Here is a 19302-nt window from a genome sequence, read left to right on the forward strand (position 1 = left end):
ACATAATCTCCTTGCAAAATGAAACAAATTGCTGTTTTAAAAAATAGGGGTCCATGCACTCATTTTCAAATTAAATCAGTTTGAATGATAAAAATCAGTCGAAAAATGCATCTTTTCCCGATATGTCAGAGTTTGACGTCGCGAAAATAACATTTTACGTTAGCAACGTCATTACATTCCCTGTAACTGTATCGTATGCCCTTAACCACGGCGTTGTCTGTGACCTACGCTTTTGTATCTTTGCTAAAATTCACAAATATTTACACAACTTTAAGCCTTATATAATGTACTACAATGCAATAGAATTATTAATTTCTTCTATCAATCATAGTTTATCATGATATATAACATTGCTGATAATGAGTAAAAACTAAAAATTCCTTGATTAAACATGGCTAAACACAGTATAGCAACTTTGACGGACATAATGACATTACATGGACTTCCTTAATGTTGTATCATCGGGAAATCATTAACAGTCATTTATCTGTAAAGATATGGTTTCAGATGTCTAGATGTTCATATCAGGAAAACAAATAAGTTCTCAGATCTCACGATTTTCCTACGCTTTACTATAGTACATAGAGACATCGACAACCATCCCATGATGCACTATTGAAAATATGGTTTATCACATGTTTTTTGGGTTTTTATTTTTGAGAGGGGAGGGGTCGGTGGTAGCACCTTTATCGGGACTCCGCGTTCGGGTGTTTTTAAGCTCGGGATTTCGGGATTGGTCCTTTCGGGATCCGGCAATTCTTTTTTCGAATTTCGGGACCTCGGGATTTCATGATTTTAAGCCCGGGATTTTGGGATAAGGACCCCTCCTACCCCCTCAAGGATGGGTTTGATACGCAGAATGTCTTTGTTGACCCGTTGAGACTGTTAACACATTCTATAAGACCAAAACATGTAAAAAAGAATAATTATAGAGAAAACAGAGAATATAATAGGGTGTTTATTGATAAAAAGAATAAATCACAATATTGAATAGGGGTAAAAGAACAGAGAAATTATGCATAGCAAATTAAAAAAAATATAGAAAAGAAGACCTTCACCATCCAGACTCTCAGATGATCCAATACATAGATACATGTACCAGCAGTCATATCCACAGTCCGTCGTGGGCTTCAATCCTTTTATTACAGGTACAAAATAAGAAAGGGGGACGAAAAAAGGGGGACGAATAGACCGCAGGACTTTTATAACTCTGTCAAAACCACATGTTTCAGACAGACACTGCCAAAAACATTAGTGTATAGGCCGGTAAAGTATCACAAATAAGCTGAATTGGGTTCTACATTTATTGTAACCAGAAATATTGAAATAAATGTAGATGGATACACTCAGGAATTCGCCACGCGACGGCATTAAACCAATGACAGTGATAATTTACCCGCGGTGCGATAAGTATAGATTATAACATGCCCTTTTCCATATTGGCCCTGGTATCATCCCGAGACTCCCATATCGGCCTCGAGGCTTTAGCCGAGGGCCGATATGGGTCGAGGGATGATACCAGGGCCAATATGGAAAAGACATGTTATAATCTTTTTATCACATATTTAATTTCTGCAGAAAAGAGAAACAAAGGTCAATTATAACAATTTAATGAAATATAAAAGGTAAAATCTTTAACATTTTATCACAAACGTGTCGTTAAGGACACAGTGACGTCACGTCATTTAGAATCAGGGCACAATATCAATATGGTCTTTTTTGGCCCGGGCAATTTTGAGGTTATTGCATATGCAAAACCAGACGTATTCGTAACAAATATGTGATAAGTGAAAATATTCATAATTTTTTACTACACAGTTCAAAATTATGTACTCATTTACCTTTGATTTTTTTGAAAATCAAGTTTACCGACTAGACATTTAACAGCACATAACAATTATTTTTTAACAGATTTTGTGAAAGAAATCGACATGAAACATACAGTTTGATAATACGAAGACTAGAGTTTCTTAAAATACATCTATCATTTTGACAGCTTTATATAACGTAATCTTATTGACTGGATATATACCGAAAAAGATCTGTTTATTTAGTTGATTCAATTTCAGATAAGTCTGCAGAGTTGCACAGAGATAATTTCATTGGTTTGACCTCATCAGAGAAGGTCGGATATGATATATTGTCTATGTTACGTTAGACAATCTTAATGTATATATAATAAATTAAATGTGTTTGTTTTATGTCATTAAAAACGGTTTCTAAAATAATTCAGTTGATTGATTGTTGTTTAAATAACATCCGGAAGCAACTATTTCTAGCATATTCAGGAAGAGAAATATAAAAACATTAACATGATTAATTATACAATAGTAACATTTAAATGTAGGTCCTGCATTGACATCGAAACAAAAGAGGGGGGAGGGGGACAATACCTTTTTATGTTCACCTGTTTTGGCCCTTTTCAAGATGTTGTTAACTGTTATCTGAGATAAAATAAAACTGTTAACTGTTTTCAAACCACTGTTTAAACTGTTATCAGCATTATTGCATTTGTTAACTGTTTTTGCCAAATGCGAGGTGTTTTTAACATGTTAACGGACCCCCTATTGCCCCTCACAAATATTTATCGTACAGAAAAGCCCTGTGATGAAGAAAACAAGTGTAACAGTGCACGTATAGCATATACAATTTTTGGGAGTTAGCAACTAACGACGACCACTTGTATATAGATATAAAAAGATGTGGTATGACTGCAAATGAGACCACTCTCTATCCAAGTCACAATTTTTAAAAGTAAACCATTATTGGTCACAGTGCGGTCTTCAACACAGAGCATTGGCTCACACCGGACCACTGGTTCTTGTTTTGGAATAGGCATATACATACATTGTCAGAGATAATTTAAACACCGAGCTAAACACCCACTTGCCTTGAACAGCGGTAAAACAACACAATTAAAAAACTCACTATAAACATCTGTTTACATTTCCGTAGCCAAAAAAGGGATAAGATAAAAAGACAAATATACAATGTACCAATATAAGAGAATTTACAGTTACAGCAGCTTGCTAGTTCAATGCTAAAATGCTTTGTCGATTAACCAGTTCAAATCTGTACTTGATAAAATATATAAACCAGAGATTCCTCCTAAATATTTTTGCTCAGGTATAAGAAAATTTAATATTATTCATTGTCAATTACGAAACGATGCAAGTAATTTAAATTCTCACTTGTTTCATGATTTTTTAACAGAAGAACCTTCCTGTTCTAAATGTTTACATAAATGTGAAGACAATCAACATTATTGTTTTGATTGTCCATCATACACTTTTAACAGTATCACACTCCTTGATAAACTGTCTGCTTATGGAATTGAAGTTGATACTATTTGGTGACCAATCTATGAGTATTGAAGACAATGTGCAGATATTTAAGGCTGTTCATGAATACATAAAAAATTCAGAAAGATTTGTATAATGAAATGTATTTTATAGTCCAAAACCAAATTAACTTTTACTTTGTATGTCTGTATGTTATATTATATTGAAGCTCCTAGACCCGAACCAGCTGAAAAATAATTAAAATTGAAACAAAAGTTTAAAATCAAACGACAGTACATTGAAATTAACATTATTAAAGCTAAAACACTAATAAATGCACCTTTATTTCTATATCATTCATATATTCAATTTGTATATATCTTTATAATTTCTTAAATCTACTTTTTTCTTCTTCTTATTAACATTCTAAATTCTATTTATATTATTATAAGTCTTTATTGTATCAATATGGTTATTACTCGCTGTCGTTTTTCTTCAGGTGTATTAGTTAAGTAAAAATAAGTACATAATATCAAACATGTTGTTTTAAAAATGAGTTATTAAATTTATTATTTTAAATAGCTGACTGGAGACCATTGAATTTAATGTGAGACCTCTAAATCAATGTTGGAGTTTATTACCTAGAATATTAAAACTTTTTTTATAATTTATTTTTTCTTATTTTTCTGAGTTAACATTTGAAGCATTTTTAAAATAGTCATACTTTTGATCTGGGTTTACTATTTGAAGCATCATTCCAGTCAGCTAAGAGGTATTTTCTGTTTTGTCATTATGTTTGTGTATGTGTTGCTTTGTTTGACTGTAATATATTGTACCTTGTTTTGTGGAGAGGGCTTACATAGGCTATGCCTGTTGCCCAATCCAATTCAATTTATTTGAATAAAATATTGTTTAAACTAACTAGTTAGTGCAAGACTAATTTACCATAAAATGTAAACTATGTTTTGCCAAATATGTTAATTATGCCATGTTTTTTTAATTTCAGAACCCTTTCCCGAGTATGGTATCGTTATCATTGTACTGGGGTCCCTGTTAGTTATTGTTCTTGTAGCAGCTTTCTTTATATACAGGTAAGTCATGAAATAATTAGTTGGGCAAAGCGAGGTATCTCTATAAATCAGTATCAATATTAAAAAGGTCATGTGATACAGAATCAAAATATCGCAGCATTCTTTTTACAAAAAAAATCTTTTCAGAACATCTCGCGATCAGTTTAAGTCGTAAGATTTATTTTTTTAAAAGAGTCGTTGTTACTTAAAAGTGTAATTGTATATTCATGAAAGTGGTTGACACCAACATGCCAGTGAGATTTAGGGTTCATATGGAGCATAATCTATATATAAAATGAGTTGTGTATTTTTTTGCCTCTCTTCTTTGTCCAAGGCCTCCTTCCTCAAATGAATGGCATTGACATTGTGTATCGTTATCAATTTCAAAAACACATTACAGGAGTCTTATCTTTTAAGAAACTATAGTTTTTTTTTGTTTGCATTTGATATACTAGTAATTGTATGGTAGTTTTCTGTATATTTACGACATTCCCTTTTATGGTTGACCATATCTAGCTATCGTCTGCTCATTCGGCACTGTAACAGATGACAGCGATTCAATCAACATGCTTTTGTTAGAAACATATCAGCTGAAACATGTGATCTTTAATTGAACAGCTTTTTATAATTATGATAAAAGGTCTACATTAAATTGTGACGTACACTAATCTAAAATGTATTATTTTCTGTGTAGGTAGTTTCTGTAATACTTTTTTTCTTCTTTTGAATCATTGACTGTTATTTGTCTGAGGTGCAATGAAACTTTTTCATCATGCATATTGAGAACGAATTATTACCAAACTAATTAATTATATATGAAACTAGTTTAAAACAAATTTTGTTGATGTGTCATACATGTTACCGTGGGCTTTTTTTTAACAAGAGTGGGTGATCCCTGCTTCTTTTGTAGTCCTGTGAGAGTTTACAACTCGAGCAAATATTGAGATGGAGAAAACAATAAATAGTTATTTCAAAATGAATATAATTGTTATGTCCTCAGTCTTAATAAGCTACGTGGTACAAAAATAACAATACAATGCAGATATAGCTGTTTTTGTTAATCGTAAAGCAACACACGGTGCCGGAAAAGAGAACAAATCTAGATGGTTAAATAACATGAAGCCCACCTAAGATGGCATATATTTATATAAATAGAAAAAGTTAAGTCAACAAAAATTCAAATGTAACACGATGATTAAAAAATCATAGAAAATACAGCAACCCAAAATTAACAGTTAAAAGTAGTATTACATTTTCTCGGCTTAAGGTTGGCCTTTTGTACCTGTATACCAAAGGCAGGTGTAGGAAGTCAACTAAGAAGCGCTGTGATTAGATGTAATATATCTTTTTTTTTAATTTATTTATGAAAGACTGCAGTATGTATATTTAGTATTTACAACATATATTTTGAAGCATATTGAGAATTATTATAAAAATCGTCTAAATTTTTATAAATCTTGTATAAATGACGTTGGGAATGAATACCATAAACAAGTTCCGTTGAAGATGATCATGATACCATTTGATTTCAATTTCTTAAGGAAAATAATAAAGCACTTACATGTATATCACTCATAACTATTGTCGCCTATGTAAGAATAAATACTATCGTTTTCTCTTTGACTATAAGAACAGAAACTCCTTCTGAATTATTTAATATTTTCAGCCCTTATGTATGTGGTATAGTTTGGTCAATTGACTGGGGACATATAGTTGAACCCCCCCCCTTTTGTGTCCTAGGTTGGGACCCCCCCCCCCCTTTTTAAAATTGCTGGATCTGCCACTAGTACCACTAAGCTTGAAACTATGTTGCAAAAATATGTAAAGTATAAAAGTAGGCCTAAAACGTCAATAGATTTTGCTGTCATTATCAGAATATATAATGTATCATCTTTAATAAAATAAACCTTCAAGTGTCAGCAATACATTCTGCTGTCGTTGTCAGAATATAATATATCATCTATATATCAATTCAACTTCGAACACTATCTTTTATCTTGAATGAAAAGGCAGCCATTTTTGTCATAATTTAGTCACATGTGTCCCTTGAGCTTTTCTGCCATGGAGGTGTAAAAAGTGTAACAACTTTTGACACATTTTAATTTTGATAAATTTATCATTCAAGTCAGCTAGAATTCAGTTCCATTCAATTAAAATAAAATAATTTGAAGAACGAAATTTATTTCTTAAATTTACAAATATTGACAGTTTTAATTACAGTGACTGATTCAAGTGAAATAGCAAATAAATGAAATGTTTTAGTAAAACGTAGGAGGAGTGTTGTCAAGTTAATTAATGGATGTCAATATTTCAATTATTTCCCAAAATACTGACAATTGGCACATTAGTTTAAAATAAAAATTACGAAAATAATTCAAAAAGAGCTTCGTATAAATCTATTAAAAGCTTTTGAGATAACTTCGTTTAGCTCTATAAATAAACTCATTAGATACCAGAATTTAAACGCACGAATCAAAAGTCTTATCAGTGACGCTTGCAGAAAAAGTAAAATAAGACCAAAATAAAATACGAAGCTGAAGAGCATTATGCATTGACCAAAAATTCCGAAAGTGTTTGCCAAATACAGCTACGAAGAGAGTCCAAAATAAAAAAGGAAAATCCAAGAATGTCCTTTTTAGAGGTCGAAATTTGCTGTTATAGTGAAAATACCTAATTCTGCAATTTCATATGCTAATATTCTGCTTTTGATGGGGTTTTTTTGCAAATAAACAGTGTTAGAAGAAATTTCTTCTCTGGCAAAGGGAACACATGGAGAAAAAAACATCATTAGTATGACAATTTTATTGGATATACAGTCATATTAAATTACTTTTCATATTTTACAAAATATTCAAATTACAATGAAATGAAGGAACAGTAACCTATAAATTAATAAAATGGAAAGCCATAATTTGTTCAATAAATTTTGTCATATAAATGTCCCGTCTCCTTGGAAGAAATTTATTCTAACGAATTAGAAAATTTATTTCATTTCCAATAAAGTATCATACAATTTTAGGTCATAAACTCAACTTTTTCACTTCATTTTGTATCCCCTCTCAAGTTGGAAGAAATTTCTTCCAAGTAATATTAAATCATCCAAAACTTGTTCCAACAAATATAGGAACATGTAATATATTTACAAATTATTGTCCATTTGTTCAACACAGATAGTTCACTTATTTAATGTTCCTTCTTGGAAGAAATTTCTTCCAGTTACTTTTACAACAGTAAGAAATTTCTTTAAAGATTAAAAAAAAATCTTTCCACAGTGCACTGCAGAAGTTGCAATTGAATTTAGCAAAAAACAAAATTGCCAATACATTATTAATTTTTCAACATAATTTTCAATATATTAAAAAAAGAAACATATTTATATTTGGTATTTATATTATAAAACAAATAAGTCACTCCATTTCAAGACTCAATCTTGGAAGAAATTTCTTCCAAGAACTTTTACAGCAGAAAGAAAAAAATCATTCCATTCTGTATAAAGTCTCCACCACTACTTGAAAGAAATTTCTTCCAAGTTCAATCATTTACACTCATAAGAAATACTATCATTTTTTTTTTGTTTAGTGTACAAATTTGTTGTCAGTGATACTGGTTGGAAGATATTTCTTCCAAGTGCATTTATAGCCATATGAAAAATTGTCATTTCGTTTCCTATAAAGGCTCCGTCATTTCTTGGAATATTTTTTTATTTCGTCATTTTTTTCCCACATGCAGTAAATTTTATTCCTCTACATTTATAAAAAAATTCTACACCTTTTAAGAAAGTATTACATGAAACAGGTTTTTTAGAACTCATGTTAGACTTGAACGCTGAAGTTAATTCACTAAATTTTGAATAGCTAGCACATACATATTACATAAAACAATAATGCAAAACACCAAATACATGTAACTATCTAATATTAATAAGGGGGAGACAATAAGGAGGGGGAATCTGAAGAATTAGTTATTTGCACTTTTTAATGTGCGGTAAACTGAAAGGCCCTTTGTACAGTAGAAGGGGTGAACATGCGTCCCTGATTCCTATACCCTACTCCCAGACTAATATTTGGTTAAAGGCATTTTTCGAACATATCTATTCTTATCCTACAAGACTTTTTGATAATTCTGACACACACAGTGCATATTTCTATAAAAAGGACAGGACATAGATTTGTGACGTCTATGACACAGCACAATATAGAAAACAGATTTGAGACTGGCCATAGATTTGAAGCTTACATATTTGTTTGACTTTTTTTAACATAGATATTTCAAAAGTAAGAGAATGTGATTTTACAAAATAGGTACTAATTGTTACCTTATGCACTACAACCACTAGCTAGAATGCTTAACAGTACACTACTATTAGCTGGTTTTGGCACATTGTTAAACAAAGCCATTCATTTCTCCGGTAATAACAGTAGTAATGAGACTATGTAAAGTCACTTCAAGATGAAATATGATCAATTAATTGAACACAAATATATTAATTCTACAACAGATAAATGCATTGCAATACAATATCAACAAAACATAATATTACTTCAAAAACCAAAATTAGTTCTTAGAAATTTCTTAGTTTGTTTCTTCCTGCAGTTCTCTGGTGATATTATTATTAGATCACATAAGAATGTACTTTGTTACTGTTTCTTTGTTGCCTTTGTTTTATCTGAAAAAAAATAAAGGACCGCATAATTATATTCTCTGTCTAAAACATAAAGATGTATCACAATGTATCAATAGCATGAACTTAACTAAAATAATACACCAATATTAATAAAAACAAAATAAATTTATTTTAAGTTATATAATCTGGCTAAGGGATATGATCAATTCCCCTCCTCTCCATTCTTGGCTGTTTAAGATAGAACTTTGTATCAGTGAGGTAATGATTATATTGGTCCCATTTGTAAAAAGTAAGATCACAAAAATACTGAACTTAGAGGAAAATCAATTCGGAAAGTCCATAATCACATGGCAAAATCAAATAACAAAACGCATCAAAAACGAATGGACAAGCAACATTCAATTAAAATTAAGGGCCTTTAACATGTTTAATGAGCATGTGTGAATGTAGAAAAAATAATAAACGATTGCCATGTGGTGATTGTGCATCAAGACTTAACCCCAAAAACATTATAAGACAACAATGAGTGACAATTTGAAAGTTCTTAATCAACTAATTGAAGTTCCTGTATGTTACTTTCATACGCAAATGTTTGAATATCAACGTATCCTTCTGCCGTTGGTCAAGAATGTTACAAAAGAACAATATTATTCCTATAATGCAATTCCCATAGGTTACCAGTGGTATATTCTTCATTTCTTTCATCGAAGACTATACAGGAAAAAGGGGTAGCAGTTCTTGTTACTAGATATGTCAGTGTTGCATAACAATCAAAACCATATACATGGTATGCAGCAAAAATGGATAGTGTTTTTATTTTTGTTGGGATATACAAGTACCCGGCCACGTCCACTGTGTGTTTTGTTATATGTATTTCTATTTATCCACCTGATGAGTTAAGCTTTTTCGACTGAATTTATAGTTCGTTCTTACAAATATATGTTGTACTGTTGTGCCACTTTTCCAGGTTATGAGAGGTTATGGATCCCGCTAACATGTTTAGGTGAGAGGTTAAGCGCTATAAAACCAGGTTCAATACACCATTTTCTACACTTGAAATGCTTGTACCAGGTCAGAAATATGACAGTTGTTGTTCATTCGTTTAATGTGTTTTGTCATTTGATTTTGCCATGTGAATAGGGACTTTCCGATTGAATTTTCTTCGGAGTTCTATATTTTTTGTGATTTTACTTTTTAACCCCGCCACATTCTGTATGTATGTGTCTGTCCCAAGTCAGAAGCCTGTATTGATTTAAACTTGTCATTTCGTGGCCTTGTATAGCAGATCGACTATTGGATATGGAGTTTGCTCATTGTTGAAGGCCGTACGGTGATATTAAAATGCTGCTTAAAACAACGAATACATGTACTCTTTCACTTAATGAAATAAGTAAATTTTAATGACCTTGAGGTGAAGATTTTTAAACATATTTTCTATAATTTGTAAAATGTTATATTGATTTCCTGCATTTATTTTACACCAAATTCAATAAGAAGTAATTGCAATCCTGTATCATACAAGATTCTAGTCAGAGTACCATCTTGAAAGAAATCGCTGTGTAGTTGAAATGGGCATAACATTGTAACCATTGTCAAGCGAGGATGATAAAGTGTAAGAAACAACAAACACAAATTTCAGAACTATGCATGAATCGAATCATTAATAACACAGTAATGTAAAATGATAATAAATATAGGAAGATGTGATATAAGTGACAATGAGACAACGCTCCATCCGCGTCACAAGTTATAAAAGTAAATCAGTATAGGTCAAGGTAAGGTCTTCAACACAGAGCTTAGGCTCACACCGAACAGCAAGCTATAAAGGGCCCAAAAATTACTAGTGTAAAAACATAAACTAGATTTTCCTCAGGACGCAGCTTTATACGACCACAGCGAAGGTCGAACCCTGAACAGTTTGGCAAGTATGGACACAACATTCAAGCTTGGTACTGTCTGAAATTGGAATGTGCGCAAATGTTTGACATAATAAAGGTTTTGACACAAAATAAATGTGGTCAAAAATCTTGCAAATCTATAGCTATTGTTCGTTACTGTCGGTGTGCAAATTGAAGATTTCATCTGGAACCTTTTAGTACAATTTCAGCGAGATCCATATACTCTAACACAAGTTATTGTCTGAAACTAGAAAAATGCTTCTTTGTGGCCCTTTTTGCCCCTAATTCCTTCATGTTTGGGACAATAAACCCCAAACTCAATCCCATCATTCTCTTTGAGAGATCCATACACTTACACACAAGTTATTGTTTGGAAACTAGAAAAAGGCTGGTTTTGGACCCCTTTTCGGCCCTTCATTCTTAAATGGTTGGTTATATAACCCCTAAACAGAATCCTAACCTTCTACTTGTGGTATTTAACATTTTGGTACAACTTCAAACCAATAGAAATATTCATACACAAGTTATTATCCTGAAACTAGAAAAATGCTTGTTTAGGACCCTTTTGGGCCTCTTATTCCTAAACAGTTGGGACCACTCATGCCCAAAATTTATCACAGGCTTCCTTTTTGTGATATTGAACCTTCTGAAAAAAATCATAAAGATCCTTTTATGTAAACGTAAAGTTATTGTCCGGAAACCATTGTGTCTTCGGACGACGACGACGACCACGCAGACGACAACATCATTGTATTATACGATCCCAATTTATTAAAGTCTTAATAGAACGAGTAACGAGAAACACTAATGTACTACATACATAAGCGACTACCACTGAACATCAGATTCCAGATTCATGGTTTAAACGTTTTAATGGTACCAAACCTTCTCCCTTTTCAGAAACAGTAGTATAACATCACAACATAGAAACACATACTATGAAATATCAATCTAAATAAAAACAAGTGTAACTTTTTTAAATAACAGCAACTATTGATTTCATAGGGAATCAATTTACATGAATTTTGTTTGTAGAAATGTATTAGGTAAACCAGCATTTAAGGTGTAAATGAAGTGTGAATTCCGTTACGGACCAGTTTCTTTGAAGTATTATTGCAAAATATTTCCATGTGTTGAGTCAATACTGCTAAAACAGACAGAATATAGGACATCTATTGAGGAATCAAACTCAACCAGATGTGTTCGGTTCAGTCGCTCGGAACACTTAGTAAAAGGTGATTGTAAGATAGAACAAGATGCTCCATTGCTCACATTGATATTTTTATTTACAATTGATGCATAAAATAATGCAACCGTTGTAACTTTTGCTTTAATTTCAGAGATACAAGTCAAGAACTTCATTTCCCCCTATTGTCTATTCTTAGTCATGTCTGCCATGTTGGTTGGTTAGCAGGGTCATCGGACACATTTTTTTTTAACTGTATACCAAAATGCTGATTTTGGCCAAGTTTGATCAAATTTGTCTCAGTTGTTTCAGGAGAAGACTTTTGTTAAAGATTTCGAAAAAAAAAAATTTTGACTTTAAAGAACAATAACTCCTTATGGGGTCAATTAGTCATTTTGGTCATTTGACTTATTTGTAGATCTTACTCTGCTGAACATTATTGCTGTTTACAATTCTATCTATCAATAATAATATTCAAGATAATAACTAAAATGCCTTAAAATTATTTATTCAGTGGCAAACACCCAACAATTTACAGCTTGTCTGATCGTCTGAAATTTCAGGACAGATAGATCTAGACATGAAAACCAATTGTTTCTTGTCAAATTTGCTCTAAATGATTTGGATTCAAAGATATAAGCCAAAACCTAAGTTTTATCCCCATTTGTTCTATTTTTAGCGATGTCGGTTATCTTGGTTGGTTGTTCGGATCATTGGACATATTTCTTAACTAGATACCCCAATGTTGATTGGGGCCAAGTTTGCTTAAATTTTGGCTCAGAAGTTTCATCAGAGAAGTTTTTTGTAAAAGTTAACGGACGACGGACGCCTAGTGATGAGAAAAGATGACTTGGCCCATTGGGCCAGGTGAGCTAAAAATCAGATCGTTATATAAAAATTAAAAAAAAAAGAATAACTATATTCCTACCAGAATCTTTTCTTGAGCTGCTCTGTTTTTTTCCATTTCTTTTTGATTTAGAAACTATTTTCCTATGCTGATGTGTTGGTTTCTTTCCAAAATCTTTGTTAACTTTTAAAGTACTGTTTTGCTTGGTTTTATTCTTTGAGGATTTTTTATGTGTTTTTTTTCCCTTCCAGATGAGCATGATGGGCCATTTAAGGGGGCTGGTTTCCGTTTCTCTTGTCAGTTTGCTTTTGTCCTTTTCTTTTCTTCTGGCATTTCCACCTAATACAAAAAAAAAAAAAACATGTTTGTTTTACTTTTAGAGAAAAAATATTCTATTTCATTTATTTTTTACGGAAGCCTTTTAGCGTCGTGCTTATTTACTTTTTACAACTCGATATAACAAATTATTAATTTGATATAACAAGTTATCTATTTGATATAATAGATTATCAATTTGATATAACAGATTATAATTATTTGAAATAACAATTTATTAATTTGATAAAACAAAAAAGAAAATTTGATACGTCAAATTACTTATGCATGAATTGGGGTTATGCCCTTTTCTATTTGACACAAATGTTTTAAAAGTGAAATGCTTAAACTGTTAAGAGATATGGACCTAAATGTTATTTTGCATTGCTTTGCTCATGATCTGAAATCCTTTAATTAACCTAAATATACAACGTTATTAAGGTGCTCTATATATGTTACTGTTATTAATAACTACGTATACGAGCATGTACAATATTGCATATCTGATTTTATGAGACAGAGTGCCCCGTGTGTTAGGGTGCAAATAAGAAGTACGCTTTAGAAGCGAAGCTCCTGCTAGAGGAGGAAGATAAAGACTAGGTAACAGGTAACAGGTAACAGGTATAAAAAGAGGAGCCCTCAGGGCCTAAAACACGGAAGTGGAAAACGCGGAAAAAATTGGTATATCTCTGAAACCGCTAAAGATAGATTAAAAATTAAAACGGATTTTGAAAGCTTATACAATAGACTATCAGATAAAAATAATTTAGGTATGCGTTTTCACCGAAAAGTCTCTCTTAGCGTGACCCTAGCAATTCGTTTTGGAACCTTAAATCTTAATTTCACGAATTTATAAAAGCACATAACCTGGTCAAAATCTGTAAAATGATTCTTAAAGATAATTTTATGTAAAATAAATAAATATACAATGAATAATATGTATTTACATTACGTAAAAAGGGTTAAAAGTTGACCCGGGGGAAATTGACCGGAAGTCTTCCTTGTTTAATATAAAAGATGAAGTCAAATTTTCAACTTTGAATTAAAATTTACCAAAAAAATAAAAAGCCCGGTCAAAATGTCAACATGAATAATCTTCCATTTGTTTGCATGCACGATGAACGTATTATAAACAACAAATTCTGGATCTTTTGTCTATATATATTCAAAAATAATTAATTTACTCACAAGTAAATCATATTTATGAGTTTGTTACGATCATCTATTTCATAAAAAGATAATATGACATGTCTACAAATTATAGTCTAGATAAGGTCACAACAATTTAATTTCATGTTCTACGGAATTTTTCGACTCCAAAAATTGGGGCGAGCGATATTTTTTTCGCGACAAGTCGAAAACAATTCTTTTCTTTCAATTTTAGCATTACATATAGTGGCAGCTGAGGGGGAAACAAACAATTTGTTTTCTCAGAATCAAAAACAAATTATTTTTTTATCCAAAAACTGGAAACAAACTTTTTTTCCAAAATAATCCATAGCCCCCCCCCACCACCACCACAGAAAATCAAATGGTTGCTGCCATAAAAGTATCAGTCCAAGTTTGAACATTCAGAATATTTTACTTATATAAATAGTAAAGTCATATTTTCAACTTTCCGTGAATTTCTCTTGACTACCATGACAACATTGCACTGCCGGATCGCTGTAACTGTTTAATATTTAATACATGTTTTAATTAATTGAACTTTTAGTATCTTAATACTGTCTTAGTGACTAAGAATGTAACAAAAGGCACTTAGAATGATTACCAGCCCTTAAGACATTTCAGTTTCTTACGGATTTAAGGGAATTCTTTGCATTCCCTTATCAATTCAGATAACTCGAAAGCATCTTAATTGTTTGGTTTTTAGTACGAACTCTTTGCATCAACTTAAGCATTTACGAGCGTAACACTATTCTTTCGAACACGTTTCAATGTAAGTGTGGCTCTATCTATTCCTTAACTACGTACACCTTGAATGAAAAGGAAAATTATAATAAGCAGGCGAATAAATCAAGATATCTTCCAATCATTTTTTTTTAAATTCGTAATTGATCGTAAATTAATTACGGAACATATCGAAATAACCGGATGTGTTACAGTACTTTATTGTCAAGGGACCATGTCACTAAATGATAATATGTTAATTTTTATAATAACGACCCCTTAACAAAAAAACGGAAGAACATTTATTGTTAACAGATGTCCAATGGCAAATATCAAATATTTCATACAATTCAACAACTTTGAAGAAACAATTCATTCCCCCCCCCCCCCAAAAAAAACAGTCTTTCAGACGTCAGTTCGAGCAATCTCGGAATAAAGTTAAAGGTTGAAAGTGGGTTTTAACTTTTCAACTTTTACTGAGTAATGTCAGAAATGTCAGAAATGTCAGATTTTTATTATAACAGGTGTAACAATTGCAACGCTATGAAGAGGTTATCACGTGCGTATAATATTATCAACCTTTTAAAATCTCTGAATACGTGTAGAATATTTTCCATGTTTAAACGATAGAGATAACCATATCAAATATTCCTATAAAATTCAATAAAAATTTACAACCTTAATTTTTAACTCAGCGATCCCACGAGATTCTGTAGTGTTTTTTGTGCATTGTGTTTATTGGTCCGAGACCATATTTATTTCGTAGTGCATTTGTTTTAGAAGATTAACGAAATTAAAAAAAAATCCCACCTGCGCTTTCTCAATAAAATTTTTACAGTGTGTTGTACTACTTTTGGGACAAATTATATCAAAATTATAGAAAACTTCATCGGCTCTAACTCAAAATATGGACAATTTTATGTTTAGGACGTCTTAAAATCTTTCGACAGTTTCCGAGGTGCTAATTTTCAACCTTTTTCAGCTGGACCAAATCACTACTTTCCTTTAACATTGTGAACCCAAATGTTTTTACAGTGTATTTTCACCCCCCCCCCCCCCCCCCCCTTTCGTGCAATTTGAGGTATTAAACATGGAGAAATAAATTTGGAAGAGGTATGAAAATTAATGTCAAATAACCACAAATAACTCACTGTCAACACTAAGGACTATATTTGCGAGAATCAAGGGACGACAATTGTGGTCTCGGACCTATTGTCAAAAACTATATGCATAAATACTCATAGTAAGTATTGAGTCCATGTCGTATATTAGCAAAAGCGAGAGGAGTTCATTTGGTTGATATTTTTAATCATTTGACAAACTTATAAGTAAATAATAATGATCGTATAAAAAGAAAAGCTAACCTAGGCAGCATTGATTAGGTAGATATTTTTACGACGTAAAAAATTACTTGTATAGCCATTTTATTAATTGTGGCAGGGGTTCCAGTAGGCCTACGCTCTTTGTGCACAATGATTTGTTTTTTATATAAAAAAAAATCAATTAACAAATTTTCTTTTAGATAATTTTTTAAGGCTTCTATATTTACTTGTTTACATTGCATTTTTGTTATTACCTCCACGAATTTTTTTTTAATATCCCAAATAAGACTGTATTTAAATTAAATTTGAACTTTTGAATATATCCATTAATTAGTTATTCCCCAAACATCAAATACGTTTGGACATGTTTATAAAATGGAAACAGATGTCGTTATTCATGTGGCGATTCACAAATGACCACGGGAGTTTCCGTGTTTATTTACATTGGTATGTAGATAAGACTAGCTTCAGTTAACAGAACTAGCCTGGCATCCGGCCCAATCTAGCTGCGCGTCGTATACTGACAAGATTAGCCAGGACCCCAGGCTATTAACAGAACAGGTGAAGGCGGCATCGCAGATACCCCACAAAGGAGTTAGCACGTACTAGAAAAACTTAGTCGAAACCTTAAATTTTCCTAAAGAAATCAGGGGGATGCGAATGTGCCAGTGTTTCGTTGGAGTTCCTGTCAATATAATACTTCCATTCCTTGATTTAGTAATAGAATTATGAAAAATACAAAAAAATGTCGTGCCTAAGTAAAAGAATTTTTCTTAATTATTCTTCTAAATCAATGATCCTGATTAAATTAAGAAAGAATGTACGGCTCAGTGCATAAGACCAAGAAAACAGAGTTTTAAACAAGAGGAACCTCAAGTACGCCCGCCCCCCTCGCACATGTCTTTGTGTATGTCTCAAGAGCTGCTGGATCTTTACTTTTTCCAGTTTATACTTTTTAGATATATTCTCTCAAAAATAAGATTATTATGTCATATACATACATGTATATATAAGAAATCGTATATTTGTCAGTGCGTTTCTAAATGATCGCTGATTCCTCTCCATATTGATATTTAATATTATTATGTATTTATCACTAAAACCCTGGTTTTCTGAGTACATATAATATTTCCCTCTGGACTTGGTAATACTTGCCAACCCTGTTCAATATATATTGTTACATAAGATAGTCAGTCAATTTGGACACACATCTATTTGTGAAGAACATTAATTGTATTTTTTTTAGCCAGATCTCTCCGCCACAGTTTTTCTCTTCTAAGGTTTATGATGACTGATAAGTATGTAAACTTCATTGACAAATATTGCATGAATATGAAAGAATGAAAACATGTTAGAGCTCTTCTATAAAAGCATGCAAAGCAAACCATTGATCGATTTGCTTGCTGCATTTTTTTTGGATGTTTGTAAACAACAGGTAGGTAGTGTGTTTACTATATACTGGAATTTGATTTAGCAATAAACATTAAATTCAATTCATGTCCAATCAAATCCCAGTATATATTGAAACTCCGCCTACCTATTGTTTACATCCAAGCAAACATAGCAAGCAAGTTGATCAAAGTCTTGTTTTGCATATTTCTATAGAAGAGCTGTTATGATATCTAAATATAAGCCATGCTTTATACTTTACTGGCATGATGGGCCAGATATTTGACATGCCTTTTCACAAGGTAACAGAAGTTAGAAGATATGAATAACTTGCCTTGACATCATGTTTGCTCTTACTACGAAATGCCTTCTGCTCGAATTGGCGGAAAGGCAGCAAATACCAATTTTCATGTTTTTAGTTTTACATGGGCAAGGATCAAATTATTACCTGCTGCTTTCAATGAACTTGTCTTATGACAAGAGCACTAACACTTGAAACACACCATTTTTTATCGAGCCTGTAACTTCTGTCCCAGAAAGCTTGACATATGGATAAAGTAATCTGGCGGCTTCGGCGGTAGCGGTTTTATAAAACTTATTAAAAACTTAATATTTCAGAAGGTAGAAGCCTTTATACTTTATATATAGATGCCTTGTGTCATAAAGTGTCCATCTGTCAGTCTCAGATATCTATTGTCCTTGACCTCGTTTTCATGTTTCATTGACTTCTTGAAAAAAGTTAAAGACTTAATGTGCCCCTCTTATAATGCTTCACTTAACGCACGTTATTTTTTTTCGAGTCTGTGTGTCTGTTTGTTCGTCCGTTCGTCCGCCCGCCTATCCCGCTTCAGTTTTTGTTCAAGGTAGCTAAGTTTTTTGATGAAGTTGAAGTCTATTCAACTTGAAACTTAGTGCACACGTTCCCGAGTGATTATGATAATTATGATCCCTCTACTCTAAATGCCAAATAAGTGTTTTAACCCAGTTTCACGGTCAACTAAACATCGAAAAATATATTGCGGGTGGGGCATCCGTGTACTATGGACGCATTATTGTTAATAATATCATATCATAAATATATAACTATATTTGGTTTATGCATACATTAAAGGTCCTTATGCCCGCCAGACTGTTTTCACTACACCTTTACGTCATTTCATGGATCAGTGAATTTTTCGCGGACAAATCTATTTCTCAGAAACTATGAGCAATGGGTCTACACTATTTCGTGTATGCAATGATTGAAAGGTGTACAACTGGCTGGTGTTATCTGATCTTGACCTCTTTTCATGGTTATTTGGTTACATCATCTGACATCAGACTCGGACTTCTCTTGAACTGAATTTTAATTTGCGTATTGTTATGCGTTTACTTTTCTGCATTGGCTAGAGGTATAGGGGGAGATCTCATATACATATTTAACCCCGCCGCATTCATGCGCCTGTCCCAAGTCAGGAGCCTCTTGCTTTTGTTACTCTTG

General features: G+C 32.3%; 1 protein-coding gene across 12 annotated transcripts in view; it reads left to right on the plus strand.

Moving 5' to 3' along the window:
• LOC143051848 (atrial natriuretic peptide receptor 1-like) overlaps nucleotides 1-19302 on the plus strand; it is a 375823-nt gene that overhangs the window by 317314 nt on the left and 39207 nt on the right. For all 12 annotated transcript variants that reach the window (XM_076224835.1, XM_076224833.1, XM_076224837.1 and 9 more), the window contains exon 7: nucleotides 4288-4372. In XM_076224835.1, the coding sequence (XP_076080950.1) occupies nucleotides 4288-4372 (85 nt within the window). The remainder of the gene's footprint in view (nucleotides 1-4287; nucleotides 4373-19302) is intronic.

The sequence above is a fragment of the Mytilus galloprovincialis genome, chromosome 11, assembly GCF_965363235.1.
Source record: "Mytilus galloprovincialis chromosome 11, xbMytGall1.hap1.1, whole genome shotgun sequence".
In the NCBI taxonomy this organism is placed as follows: domain Eukaryota; kingdom Metazoa; phylum Mollusca; class Bivalvia; order Mytilida; family Mytilidae; genus Mytilus; species Mytilus galloprovincialis.